Source organism: Fonsecaea nubica (genome assembly GCF_001646965.1).
Source record: "Fonsecaea nubica strain CBS 269.64 chromosome Unknown Scaff21, whole genome shotgun sequence".
In the NCBI taxonomy this organism is placed as follows: domain Eukaryota; kingdom Fungi; phylum Ascomycota; class Eurotiomycetes; order Chaetothyriales; family Herpotrichiellaceae; genus Fonsecaea; species Fonsecaea nubica.
In genome coordinates, this window is record NW_019173694.1 from 278,900 (window position 1) to 292,312 (window position 13,413).

The window sequence follows — 13,413 nt, forward strand, 5'->3', positions numbered from 1 at the left end:
CGTCCTGGACAAAGTGTACAAAGACCCGAAGACCCGTCCATGTCGTAGGTATTTTCTCTGCGTCTTGGTCAGAGCCAATCCGACGTCGTGGACGTAGCGAGGTAGCCTTTGGAGCTGTCTGTGTAAAAATGGTTCAGAGGTGACCCTGGTTTGTAGTGAAATCCATCCAACACTTCTTGGAAAGTCAAACCGCATGATAAATGCCGATAAAAACTGTCTGAAAGGGTCAGAATACTCGCCCGGCGCAGTTCTTGTGAAGATATTGAAGAAAAAGGACTTGAATTTGGGTCAATGAAGCTCAAAATAGACGTATCAGACCTCTTGAGATACAAGGGAGTGTCGACGTGCTTGATGCAGTAGGCCAGTTTTGACTCCCCTGGCGACTTCCAGATTGTCTCTGGTCATACCCAGTCGATGTCAGGGCCAAAATCGCATCCAAGCGAATAGGGTTTCGAGGCAAGCTTTCAGAGTTCCGTATATCCCGTCTTTATCCTTGTCTGCAAGGTCTCAGCGCCTCAACTGAGCATTGATAGGGTAGAAATAGCGAAGCTGTAAATAGCGAAGCTGTGGCTATAAGCATTGTCTTACGGCGGAATATCGTAGACTGAATTGCGTCAAGGAACCTAGTCAGTCAGATTCCGGAGCTGAGCTTAAAATCGACCGCTGTCTTCATAAGTAAGCCAGCTGGTATGAGCCTCACATTCACCAAGATCAAGAAGTTGTAGCGACTTTCACAGGATCAAACATACAGCTCGTTACCTTGACCGGCACTGTCAGCTATACAAGCATCGCTTGACATGTCGCGCATGGACAGCAGTTGCTCCCAAAATCCTGTAGTCCCGTAGACTTCCGGCGACTCTCACGACTCAACAAGCGTTAGATATCTGGGGGCAATCTTCTTGGCCGCACAAGACAGGACATCAAGCCTTTTTTGACTCCAAATCTCTTTGCTTTTGATAGGGATAGTCACCCACGGTATTAGCAGCCTCTGTTCCGAAAGAAGTGAAAGTCAGGACAGTGTTTTGCTAGAGAGTTCTAATCCGGTGCTCATTGGCGCAGATGGTCTCTAGGGTCGCCTTTGGGCGTTGGAAACTCTGATTCGATAGTACAGCGTGCATTCTCCTTGAAACTCTGGAGCGATGGGCAGACAAAACTCGAACTTCGCGGTCACACGGCGGAAAATGATGTAAAATATGCCCATGGTTAGACAACCCGGGTGCATGCTGGTGTTTTCTGGAAACAATTGCGGGCGCAGATGTCTGCTTGTTTCACCTAGTTCTGGCTGGGTTGCCACAAAGCCGTTGGGACGGACATTGTTGTGGATGTTGAGCTCAACCATAGGATGTGCTCCATAGTTCGGGAGGCGAGGATGAGGTCAAGGCGAAGAGACGATCGGAATACTTTCGGGACAAGGGAAAGGAATCTGTGCGCAGTTGTGGCTTGTGTGGCTCTCAGCTGTCTGCGCTGTGCGCTCATCCATCCGACAAGCTTTTGGAAGAAAAAAATGGCACAGTCTGACAAAAAGTAGACGCCCTCTTAATTGCGATTGCGGCGGGCGCCAGATCAAATATCGCTATAATGATTAATGAGGATAGGGGTGCAATTGAGTCAATAGCGAATCGCTCCTCATTGCTATTTCTTGTCAGACTGTGCCACTTATTTTTGACACCGGCTCGCCGACAAACAAAAAACGTGACCTCTTGGCAAGCCGGAGGTCAGGTCGACACCTCGGGAGGCTGGTGCAACGCCCGTGGCCCGGTAAACCGGAGGATTCTCGTCCTCGCTGAACTTTTGAAAGCTCACAAAGCAATTGCTTTCGTAACACCTCTGCATTTCTGTGGCAGCTTTCTTCTCATCCCGTATCCCTTCCTCTCGTTCATTTTCCTGCTCACTTGCAGTTCACCTAGCAAGGAGCCACAGCAAGCACTCTAGCTATCTGCCCAACCTTCGACCTTGGTCAGGTCCCCTTCGCTTAGCTACGTAGCCAGCATGGCTCCAATCACCGATCAACATGTCGAGGACCTGAAAGACCTTGTTCACAAGCTCGAAGCTCGAGTCTGGTCTCTCGAGCGAAGGCTAGAAGGCGAAAAGAAGCCCTCGGTCACGGACGCAATGCGCATGATTCTCATCGGTCCCCCAGGCGCAGGTGGGTGTGGCATTCCCCATCACCATACGCGTTAACTGACACGCTCTCCATAGGCAAGGGAACTCAAGCTCCCCGAATCAAAGAAAAATACTGCGTGTGTCATCTGGTATGCCCATATGCCTCCAACAGCCCCAGACCAGACATTGACAGTTCTCCTAGGCCACTGGTGACATGCTTCGAGCACAAGTTGCAAAAAAGACTCCCTTGGGAAAAGAAGCTAAGAAGATCATGGACCAAGGTGGCCTGGTTAGCGACGACATTATGATCAACATGATCAAGAACGAGTTGGACACCAACCGCGAATGCGCCAATGGGTAAGATTCTGTGCTACAGGTATCATGTCCTTCGTTACTGACACTGCCAGCTTTATCCTCGATGGCTTCCCCCGGACGGTCGCCCAAGCTGAAGGCCTCGACTCTATGCTTGAAGCAGAGAACAAACCTCTGAAGCACGCGATCGAACTCCAGATCGACGACGGACTACTCGTCTCCCGCATCACAGGCCGGCTAATCCACCCAGCCTCGGGTCGGTCATATCACAAGGTCTTCAATCCACCAAAGGAGTTCATGAAGGACGATGTCACTGGAGAGCCACTGATCCAAAGAACCGATGACAATGCCGAGACTCTTAAGAAGAGATTGGGAACATATCACGCACAAACAACCCCTGTGGTGACCTACTACAAGAACAAAGGTATCTGGTCCGGGATCGACGCCAGCCAGGACCCGGAACATGTTTGGAAGAGCATTCTCTCTGTTTTCGGTGACTCCAAGACCCCAGCCACCGGCAGCATCCTGACCAAGATCGGACTGCGGTAGACGTGCGTGCAGGACAATGAAGAAGGACCTCCTTGCATCAAGCTCCGGAGCAAGCACCGAATTGGCGGCTGGAATGACACTATCCAAGAGACTTTGAAAAAGAATTCATGCCAGGTTTGCAAATGTGTACAAGTTACGGGAACTGGGTGTCCAACATCCCCAGGAAATTGGTGAGTCTCATGCGGAAAAGGGTTCTGACTTTGAGTACATATCTTGCGCCTTTCGCGAGACGAATACAAGACTTAATTGGCACAAGCAAGCCACGCGTCCCTTGTTTATCCCTCTCGTCCCAGAATGCAATATCCGGAATCTTACCCGCTTCCCCATGCACCAACTGACTGCAGAGGACGCCCAAAATTATTCAGCAAACATATGAAGACAGCAATGAACATCTCGGAGTCAGATCCGACCAAACCGAGTACCTACCCAAGAGACCGAGCATTTTTGACCATTTCCGGGGAGGCAACCGACGACGTACGGCCGGTTGTGATCAATGGCCGCCAATCTTTAATATCAGGCTGAATAACCGTCCTCGGGCGGCTTACCACGTCTGTCGATCCGCTTGCTGGTTGCATACCCCGCGCGCGTCTGATACAAATAACTCTTCCCCACGAGATTTCTTTCAATGCTGTACATTGCCACGATATTTTGCAGCATTTTGACATTTCTTTCGTATCCTTTACTTTATTTACCCAGTTGCTCACCGTGCAGGTCCTTGCAACCATGTCTTCGCCCAAAGAAGTCCGTTGGGGCATTATGGGTATGTTACAAAACAGCCAATTCCGCGCTTCCCTTCGACTGACAATATGCTGTAGCCACTGGTGGAATCGCACAGACCTTTACCAAAGATCTTCTTGTCGACCCTTCGACTCGTAATGTCACGGACTTTCGTCACATCGTTACCGCGGTCGCATCCTCCTCGTCTCTATCCTCCGCAGAAAAGTTCATTTCCAATATCGTCTCCGCGTCTCAGTCCGCAAAGTGCACCCCCTACGGCTCCTACGAGGAACTCGTAAAAGACCCGGCGGTGGATATTATCTACATTGGCTCGCCACACTCGCACCACTACCAAAACGCCATGCTCTGTCTCTCCCACAATAAATCTGTGCTCTGCGAGAAATCCCTCACAGTCAACGCCGCACAAGCTAAGATTCTATACAAGACTGCGAAAGAGAAGAACCTCTTTTTCATGGAGGCTGTTTGGACGCGGTATTTCCCACTCAGTCAGACCATTCGAAAACACATCACAGATAATGACATTGGCGAGGTGATACGAGTGCTGTCAGATCTGAGTATTGGGGTGTCACCCGAGAAAGAGTTTGATCCGGGCCATCGCATGGTGAATCTTGACCTGGCCGGCGGGGCTCTGCTCGACTTGGGTATTTATTCTCTTACATGGGTCTTCCAATCAATGTACCACACATTACCTTCGCACCTTCGGGAACAATCTCGTCCCAAAGTGGTTGGGGCGGCAATGACCCCAGAACCACGGACCGGCGCCGATGAATCGACTCTGATACTCCTCGAATTTCCCAAATCGACTCCTACGGGAAAGACGAGATCTCACGCGGTGGCTACCACAGCGATGCGTGTCAGCGACGACCCAGGGCGACGACACGCCGGGAAAGGAGATGTGGAAACCCCCGCAGTACGCATTGAAGGCGAAACGGGCGAGATCCAAGTATATGGCCCGATATACCGGCCGACACGATATCGATTGATACCGAAGGACCCAGCAGCGGAGATTCTCGACCGAAAATTCGAGTTCGAGGGTGGGTGTCACGGCATGATGGTATGTAACCCAAGTCTCTAATCAGATATTCCCTTCATGATCTCGCCTTGGTGGCGAGCGAGAACAGTCCAACTGACGTCTTCACCGCGCACATCAGTACGAAGCCGACGCTGCGGCACGCTGTCTGCTTGCTGGGAAACTAGAATCCGAAACCATATCTTGGGCGGAATCGACGCTGATCATGGAGGTTATGGATGAAGCGAGGAAGCAGTGCGGCTTGGTCTACCCAGATGCGATCGAGAGTACGGACTACCCCTTGAAGTTGACATCCAAGGCGTAGAAGGAGACGCAGATGAGGCAAGGTAGGTCGCCGGCCCCATCACGTCGATACTGGCCCGCTCTGCTATCCTCATGGCGATATACCCCACAGATATCTACAGGATCTCCCTAGCAAAACAAATAGGAAGAGTAAGTAGGGGGACAGTTTCTCGACAAGAATACACGTTACATCCAAAAGAGCTCAAGGATGCTCAATAACGAGGCACGAGCCACTATATAAAAAACAGCCGGTAAAGACAGCGGAAGGATAGAGAACATGGCTCGATTTACGAGTCTAAGAAAGAAAAGCGAATTCGATTCCAGAATGACTCAATGTAACTTTGCCATCAAAAAGCCCCTCCGTTTGGTCAGATGTGCCACTCTCTTTGTTCAAAGTCGCTCACCAGCGAGGGAACCATCAGCTACCCTTGCGCCGCGATATTCGTATTGTGTCGTAGTCTCAACCAACGTGATCGATTTTGGAGACTTCCAAACGAGAATGATCACCCAGAAAGCGTCTGTCCAAGGTCACGCATGTTGCTGATTTTCACTTCCACGGCTGCCCTCCCTCTTTACCATGCTCTTTTCCAAGACGTCCTCGTTTCCTCGAAGCTGCGGATGAAACCTCATGTTTGAGCCTAGGCGTGCAACTAATCCTTCCTCCAATTGCCTTCGCCAAAGGTCCGTCGCTCGCCGCTGCCCAAGCCCTGCTCCTTGATGACCTTCCTGTCCGAGCCCTTGGCCCGATTGACTCTGACAGCGCCACCCCAGCTGCCCTCCTTGCCGTCCAATGCCCCAATCACAATGTCGATGTCCTCTGATCTCTCTAGGTCAACAAAACAGTAGTACTGATTCCCTGGCTGGTCGGGCTTGGGGACACGCGGTGAAATCTGTTTCGACACCGCCGTTGGCGTAATGTCTGGGACGTACTGGCTAAAGAGAGCCCGCACTTCCTCGTCATGCGCTGATTGCGGCTCGATTCGAGGCATGTTGCCGATATAGAGCCGTCGTCCTTCCGACTGGGGCGCTGTCCAGTGAGAAGTGGCATCATTGCGACTCCAACGGTCGAATGTTGGGTTGTATTCAGTGTCTGAAAATGACGCGGTTCGTCAGATCATGCACCGTCAAGTTCATGGAAGGGCTTCGTTAGGACACAAGCCAGGAGATTGTGCGCTCGCGCTATGATGTTGTTGGGGGTGCTCACCTTTCTGCTCCCTCGACTCGCGAACCCTTCCCCAACCTCGCTCAAAGTCCTTAACTCTGGCCTCCCTCCCACCCGTGGTGCCACTTGCGTTGCTTTGGCCCTGACCCTGCCTTCTGGCCACACCGAGGCTGACTCTGATTGGTCTTCCGAGGACGTCCACGCCATTCAACTGACTCATCGCCCTCTGGGCCTCTTCCGGGCTTTCCACGTCTACAAAGCAGTAACTCGGGTTTCGTCCTGTAAAGGGATCCGTAGACATGCTGATACCGACGACGTTGAAACCGTTCTCAACGAACATTTCCTTGATGTCGGAGGCCTGAGCGGTATAGAGGAGATTGCCGATGTAAAGCCTCGTCCCCGCCGCTTCATCAGCTGGTTGGGCTGAATTGCTGTTGCCATTGTTGTTTGTGTATGATGTGGATTGCCCGTTTTGGTTACGGTTAGTCCGCGCTCGAGGTTGTTGCTGCTCCAAGCGCGGTGTATCGTCTTTGACGCGCCAGTTGGTCGAGGCCGTGGAGCGCCAATTCTGCTCCTTCCGAGGTGGCGGTGACGATGTGTCCTCCATATCTGTATTGAGAAAATGTCTTAGGTTTCCAATCAGAGCTTTGTGACACGAGAGATTTCCTCCGGTAGTGAAACCGTCCCCGAAAGAGCACGTGGGCTGGTGAGTGTTGCAAGCTCACTGCCTGTGACGAGGCTGCCACATCCATCCAGGCACAGCGAAATTGAAATTTTGGGTGTTTTGCACACGCCAAGAAAACAATTAGGTGGGTTTGGCTGATGCGGTGTTCCAATTTCCTGTTTCGGTCTAGCTCCATCACTGAGCCATATCCAACTAAAAGTATTCATGGTGTACAAATAGCGCCTTGGTGCAACGGCTTTTATGTTCTAGGGAGCTCAGCTCTCTTTGCTAGACTATGGCTAAACGTGAGATTTGATTCGGTCAATACACACCCGAGGTTGCTGTAGCTTGACATGTCTCCCTCACACCCTAACATCCTCTATCCCCACTATCCAATACTTATGGTACCGCGATTTGAGGAATGTAGAGGTGTTGACTAGACCGGACTCTTTGGTACCCTGATAAATGTGTCGAGTTACATCCGCATTTGATTTTTTGCGTTGCTGCAAACCAGCCGCAATACCTTCTAACATCCAACTTGTCCTGTACCTCAGCTCTAGCCCATCGCCTTATCCAAGCCATCCAGTGGAACAAATCCAGGTAGCCCTTTGATCCTGTCGATCCACGCCCTAACAGCAGGGTATGGTGCCAACGGGACATTGCCCATCTCAGCCAAGGCAACATAGACAAACACGGCCACATCCGCGATTGTCGGCCTTGACAAGGCCAACCATTGCTCCTTCGCCAGCCTCTCCTCCAGAATCTCTAGCGATTTCACTCCTTTGTTCTTTGCCTCTGTAAGGTCCACCTCGCTGGCGTTGGGCGGCCAATGGAACGCCACGATCGCCCTGGCCTTGGAGAGTCCGGCATGGATCCAGCTGCCCGCGAAGGCGAGCCAGTCCACGATAGAGGCCTGGTCCACAACGTCGGCGGACCAGTAGCTCGAGGGGCCCGCGCTGGAGCCTCTATCGGGGTTCGTGCCGGCGAGATAGATCAGGATCGCGCTGGAGTCGTTGAAGATTTTCCCCTGGTCGACCAGCGTTGGCAGCTCGCCGCGAGGGTTCAAGGCCAAGAACTCCGGTGAACGGTGCTGTAGGTTGAAGAAGTCTATTTCAACTTGTTCAAGGGGAATATCGAGTAAGCTGGCCAGGAGGCGGACCTTGTAGCAGTTCCCAGACACCTTGGAGGCGTAGAGTTTTGGAGCCATCAAGAGCGAGATCGGAGAGGTTGGGCAGATCTATGAGTCTAGGATGTTCGTCCAGAAATCAAGAGAGGAAATGAGGTGCCACTTCGGAATCCTTTCTAGGAGGGAGTTCCCCCTCGTCGCGCTGTCTTATATCTCATTGGAGTCGGGATGATTGTCTTGGACTCTTGGGATACGTCCGTATTAGGAATCAATCCCGAAGTCCGAAATCCATTTGCTGACCTCGGTTGACCATTGAGGTCAACGGACAAAGGACCCCATTATCAATCAACAATCTTCCACCTGCTCAACCTCTTGATAATATGGAGGAATCAGAGTCTGGGGTTGTAACAACTGATCCACTTTGGTCTTGTTGCCTTCTCCCTGCGAACTCATACCAAAATCAATGAGACTGATTTCACGAATCATGGACCTTGGGACGACGACAAAAACGCACACAAAGTCGTCAACTGGCAACCCTCGAGGTCGTCTCTGATCATGGCTAGGCTAGTGCAGCATTCCCCCTCTCGTGTCCTGCAAAATAGCGATGACAATCCTTGATGATTCTCGCTAAAGAAAACGCACAGGATTCCACGAGACGGCATGTTTTGCACAAACCGCCCAAACGACCAGAAAAGTCGTCTTTGAGCCATCTATTTGATCCTTCTATCCCGTGCCTGGAGAGAAGAAACAGGCCAGTCCGAACGCGAAGGTGCCGACACTGTAGCAACCTGCGCATCCTCTGTCCCAACCAACAACGATCTCGACCATGTTACTGCTCCTCCGACGTATTCGGCAAAAGGAAAGCCACCAGAATCAAGATACGAAGTCGGGCTACACGAGACGGTGAGACTACTGGCACTAATACAAGGCTTGAGGCGGGCGTAAAGGCACCGGACCGGTGAGGATGCAGCATAGAGAAGCCAAAGTGGCAGATTCAACGGATCCCGCAAGCAGAGGTCGTCTCGATACGTATACGGCGGAACGGTCGACGGCAGCATCTCGAAGAGAGAACCTGGTCCCTGCAATAGACACGCCTGTTGACACAAGCGTCTCTCCAACAGCATGCTAATTTCAAGTCTGCCCGTCGGACAGAAGTTAGCCCAGCCCTCTGATGCTTTGTGATTGGCTCGTTCGTACGAAAGTACAAGACTGCGCAGTGTCTGTGCTTCGCATCCATAGCACCACAGATTGGCCCCATGGTTCGACAGAGTGTACATTAAGAGACACCACTCTCATGTTCATTGTTTCTTTTCCTGGAGTCTGTCACGTCGGTCGTCAACCGCAGCACATCATGACTCCAACCATGCACTCGGTTCCCACCAGAGCGGGAGACATTTCGTACTCTATTCAAGGCAAAGGCCAGCCAATCGTCCTGTTACATGCAACGCTCCACGACAGCCGAGATTACGAGGTCATTGCCGAACGTCTGGCTGAGAGATACCAAACGATTAGCGTGGACTGGCCATGGCACGGGAACTCCCAGGGGGGATCAAGTAAGGAATATCTCAGTGCCGTTGGATTCGCAGATATACTAGAAGACATTGTCGAGGGCTTGAAGCTGGAACCGGCCATCTTCATTGGTAACTCAGTGGGAGGATTTGCCGCGGCGAGGCTGGCCGTCACCCATCCGGACAAAGTTCGAGGAATGATCCTTGTTAATGCCGGCGGATTTGTTGAATGGACTCTCATCTCCCGGTTGTTTGCTCGACTGCTGGGGTTTGCAACTGTGTCACGCTTGGTGACGCCGCATCTTGTGGGGAAGTATATGAGTCCTCAAACGAGTCATGACGAGGACATCACCCGCAGAGTGAAGGCCAGGGCAAGCAGCGGCGAGGGTGCGTCAACTGCTGCCGCTTTGTGGCGCAGCTTCTTGGATCCCGGCCATGATCTTCGTTCTCGAGCAGAGAGCATCAAAGCCCCAGTCTTGCTCGTTTGGGGGTCGCGAGATCCGCTCTTTTCGAAGGCATCTGCGGAAGCGACCAAGATGTACATGCCCCAGGCAAGGCTAGTCTTTATCGATGCTGGACACGTAGTCTTCTCCTCGAAGCCTAATGAATTTCAGCAGTTGGTGCAGCCTTTTATTGAGTCGATTGTCGAAGGAAAAGAGCTGCAGGGAGAAGACCATAAGTGAATTCCACCACGGGGAATGCACACAAGCTTGACAATCGGCTGCCACAGGAGTCATACCAGCTCTACAAGACTCTGACAAAGGTCGATGCCTCCAGCCTACCTCAATATGATTTGCGGTTTTCTAGCATGATCGAGGTCTTGTACCAAATTTCCCGATTGGCATTTCCGCATTTTCGCCTTTAGGCGACCTTTCCATCCTTCTTGTTGTGTCTTTGTTCAATACTGATGCCTCGATGGTGGATCAGTGGCTCGACCTGACGCTGAAATGCCCAAGCAAAAAAAGACCCACCAGTAAGGCCAGTTGGAGGTAGCTTAGGCATTGGGAGTAGAGAATCCACGTAGAGCATTGAAGAATACCAGTACAAAGACGTAGCGCCAGGAATAGACATACTTTCCATCGTCACAGAGTGATACTGAGCTGTACGCCTGATTGACCAGACATTCTTTCACAGAAGTGCGGGTAGAGGTCCGATTAACCTTGCAGGACGTGCGCTAAAGTCACCCGGCAAAACTGCGGTCACGATCGAAATAAATGGCGAGGTACGAACGACAAGCAAGTGGCTCCTCCACCAGAGTTGAACTTCTCTTCTCCCCGTCAGCAGAGGAGGTTTTCACTTCCAACTTACCACCAAGACTCGAAACCAGCCATGGCGCCCGCTGCTCTGATCGATCACTCTCCCTATCAACCCATTCCTGCCCAGAAGCTGCCGTCGGCAAACAATCTCGTCCTCATCGACAATTATGACTCGTTCACCTGGAACGTCTACCAGTACCTCGTCCTTGAAGGTGCCTCCGTTACAGTGTACCGAAACGACAAAGTGGCTCTTGAAGAGCTTATTGCCAAAAAGCCAACGCAATTGGTCATCAGCCCTGGCCCAGGCCACCCTGACACGGACGCGGGCATAAGTCAAGACGCAATCAAATACTTTGCGGGCAAGATTCCGATCCTAGGCGTGTGTATGGGACAACAATGCATAATCTCGGCCTTTGGTGGTCAAGTCGATGTTACTGGAGAGATCCTCCATGGGAAGACCTCTCCCTTGAGGCATGATGGCAAAGGATGTTATACTACATTGGCACAAGACCTACCTGTCACAAGATACCACTCGCTCGCGGGGACACATCCGACCCTTCCGCAGTCGCTGGAGGTCTCCTCTTGGATAGCCAAAGGACCGGATGGAGGCAAGGGCGTGATTATGGGTGTCCGCCACAAAGAATATGTCATTGAAGGCGTCCAATTCCACCCCGAAAGTATCCTGACAGAGAATGGTAGAGTCATGTTCAAGAACTTCCTGCAAATGTCTGGCGGAAAGTGGTCGGACAATCCTCAGTATGCGGCTCCCAAGGCAGATGCCAAAGCCACCTTGAATGGGGCAGCACCTGCGAAGAAAGAATCCATCCTGGACAAAATCTACGCTCACCGACGACAAGCCGTCGCCGCTCAGAGGCTCATCCCATCCCAGCGACTGGAAGATCTCCAAGATGCCTATGACCTCGGTCTTGCTCCCCCTCAAATTTCGTTCCCAAAAAGGCTCCGACAGTCTCCTTACCCAATTGCCCTCCTGGCTGAGGTCAAACGAGCCTCCCCTTCAAAAGGCATCATATCCCTCGGGACGTGTGCTCCAGCGCAGGCACGAAAATATGCAACCGCCGGTGCCAGCGTCATTTCCGTCTTGACAGAACCGGAGTGGTTCAAAGGAAGCCTCGAAGACATGAGACTCGTCCGCCAGGCTCTCGATAGCATGCCCAATAGACCCGCGGTGCTGCGTAAGGAGTTCATCTTTGACGAGTACCAGATTCTGGAGGCACGGCTTGCCGGCGCAGACACAGTCTTACTGATTGTGAAGATGCTTGACGTGGAGACATTGACGAGGTTGTACAACTACTCGAGATCGCTGGGAATGGAGCCTCTTGTCGAAGTCAATACGGCAGAGGAGATGAAAATTGCGGTTGAGTTGGGCGCCGAAGTCATTGGCGTGAACAATCGCAATCTCACAAATTTCGAGGTTGATCTGGGAACGACAAGTCGACTGATGGATCAAGTCCCCAAGTCCACAATTGTGTGCGCATTAAGTGGAATCTTTGGTCCTCAAGATGTGCAAGCCTACAAAAAGGATGGTGTCAAAGCAATTCTGGTTGGCGAGGCCTTGATGAGGGCATCGAATCCCGTGGACTTTATTGCCTCGCTAGTAGGAGATCCCGATGTCCCTGCACAAAAGGCAGCACGAAACAGGCAACTTACGGTTAAAATTTGCGGCACGCGCACACCCGAAGACGCCAAAGCAGCGATTGAGGCTGGTGCAGATCAAATCGGCATTATTCTCGTGCCTGGCAGAACGCGCTACGTTTCGGACGATGTGGCGCTACAAATAGCGAAGGTTGTGAAAGGAACGCCTCGCGCGGCGTCTTCGAAACCCGTCAGTGGGGTTGAAGGAGTTGGCAGCGCGGATTTCTTCAGCTACACCTCGTCCCAGCTCCTCCTCCAGCCCGACCGTGCCCTTCTCGTCGGTGTATTCGTTGATGCGCCCCTTCACCACATTATCCAGCAAGTCCGGAAGTTTGGATTGGATGCGGTACAGCTTCATGGCTCAGAACCCCTGGAATATGCGAGGCAGATCCCAGTTCCTGTCCTGAAAGCGTTCTCACCGAAGGACTGCGGGATCAACAGAAGAGGCTATCATGCCTTGCCCTTGTTAGATGCTGGTTCTGGTGGGTCAGGCACGAGGGTCAACCTCGATGACGTGAAAACGCTATTTAAAAAGGATGACAGTCTCAAGGTGATCCTCGCGGGAGGACTCACTCCGGACAATGTACGGACGGTGCTGAAGGAACTGGGCGAAGAATATATAGGCCAAAACATTGTCGGCGTGGATGTCAGTTCGGGGATCGAAGTTGACGGTCGACGGAGTTCTGACAAAACGAAAGCGTTTATAGACGCCGTCAAGACTTTGTAGATACCAGACCCGGACATCTTGCTATATAGATAGAATCGAACCGGGGTATAGATTCCTGATTGTTATGTCTCAATGCTGAAGTGTCTGGAACAACGCGACACTTTTGCCAGCCCTTTCCCCGGAGAAACAACGGGCTTGTCCCTTTCCTCTATTATTCTTAATGTTCATTCTTTCTGTTCTCCTAAAACCTAGCCGTCAAGGCAAGAAGGTATATCCAAGACATAACCACGAACGTTTCCGCAGAGGCTGTGCTTGCTGCCCACTGGTTCTTCATGAATACGCGTTATATCATAATGCGTGCGT

General features: G+C 51.8%; 6 protein-coding genes across 6 annotated transcripts; 4 read left to right on the top strand and 2 right to left on the bottom strand.

Annotated features, from left to right (window-relative positions):
- Window positions 1-1,989: 1,989 nt before the first annotated feature.
- AYO20_04198 (adenylate kinase) lies at window positions 1,990-2,964 on the top strand (the record flags this gene model as incomplete). The annotated part of the gene is made up of 4 exons (XM_022642497.1): window positions 1,990-2,146; window positions 2,200-2,252; window positions 2,306-2,460; window positions 2,511-2,964. The coding sequence occupies 4 exons, from the start codon at window positions 1,990-1,992 to the stop codon at window positions 2,962-2,964; spliced, it is 819 nt and encodes a 272-aa protein (XP_022501594.1).
- Window positions 2,965-3,687: 723 nt separating this feature from the next.
- Window positions 3,688-5,036, top strand: AYO20_04199 (hypothetical protein; the record flags this gene model as incomplete). The annotated part of the gene is made up of 3 exons (XM_022642498.1): window positions 3,688-3,724; window positions 3,780-4,756; window positions 4,854-5,036. The coding sequence occupies 3 exons, from the start codon at window positions 3,688-3,690 to the stop codon at window positions 5,034-5,036; spliced, it is 1,197 nt and encodes a 398-aa protein (XP_022501595.1).
- A 628-nt stretch (window positions 5,037-5,664) lies between these two features.
- On the bottom strand, window positions 5,665-6,783 carry AYO20_04200 (hypothetical protein; the record flags this gene model as incomplete). Its single annotated transcript, XM_022642499.1, has 2 exons — window positions 5,665-6,104; window positions 6,219-6,783. 2 exons carry the CDS (start codon window positions 6,781-6,783, stop codon window positions 5,665-5,667), a joined length of 1,005 nt encoding a protein of 334 aa, XP_022501596.1.
- A 613-nt stretch (window positions 6,784-7,396) lies between these two features.
- Window positions 7,397-8,047, bottom strand: AYO20_04201 (hypothetical protein; the record flags this gene model as incomplete). Its single annotated transcript, XM_022642500.1, has 1 exon — window positions 7,397-8,047. The coding sequence occupies one exon, from the start codon at window positions 8,045-8,047 to the stop codon at window positions 7,397-7,399; it is 651 nt and encodes a 216-aa protein (XP_022501597.1).
- A 1,270-nt stretch (window positions 8,048-9,317) lies between these two features.
- AYO20_04202 (hypothetical protein) lies at window positions 9,318-10,157 on the top strand (the record flags this gene model as incomplete). Its single annotated transcript, XM_022642501.1, has 1 exon — window positions 9,318-10,157. The coding sequence occupies one exon, from the start codon at window positions 9,318-9,320 to the stop codon at window positions 10,155-10,157; it is 840 nt and encodes a 279-aa protein (XP_022501598.1).
- Window positions 10,158-10,803: 646 nt separating this feature from the next.
- AYO20_04203 (hypothetical protein) lies at window positions 10,804-13,110 on the top strand (the record flags this gene model as incomplete). Its single annotated transcript, XM_022642502.1, has 1 exon — window positions 10,804-13,110. The coding sequence occupies one exon, from the start codon at window positions 10,804-10,806 to the stop codon at window positions 13,108-13,110; it is 2,307 nt and encodes a 768-aa protein (XP_022501599.1).
- Window positions 13,111-13,413: the final 303 nt, after the last annotated feature.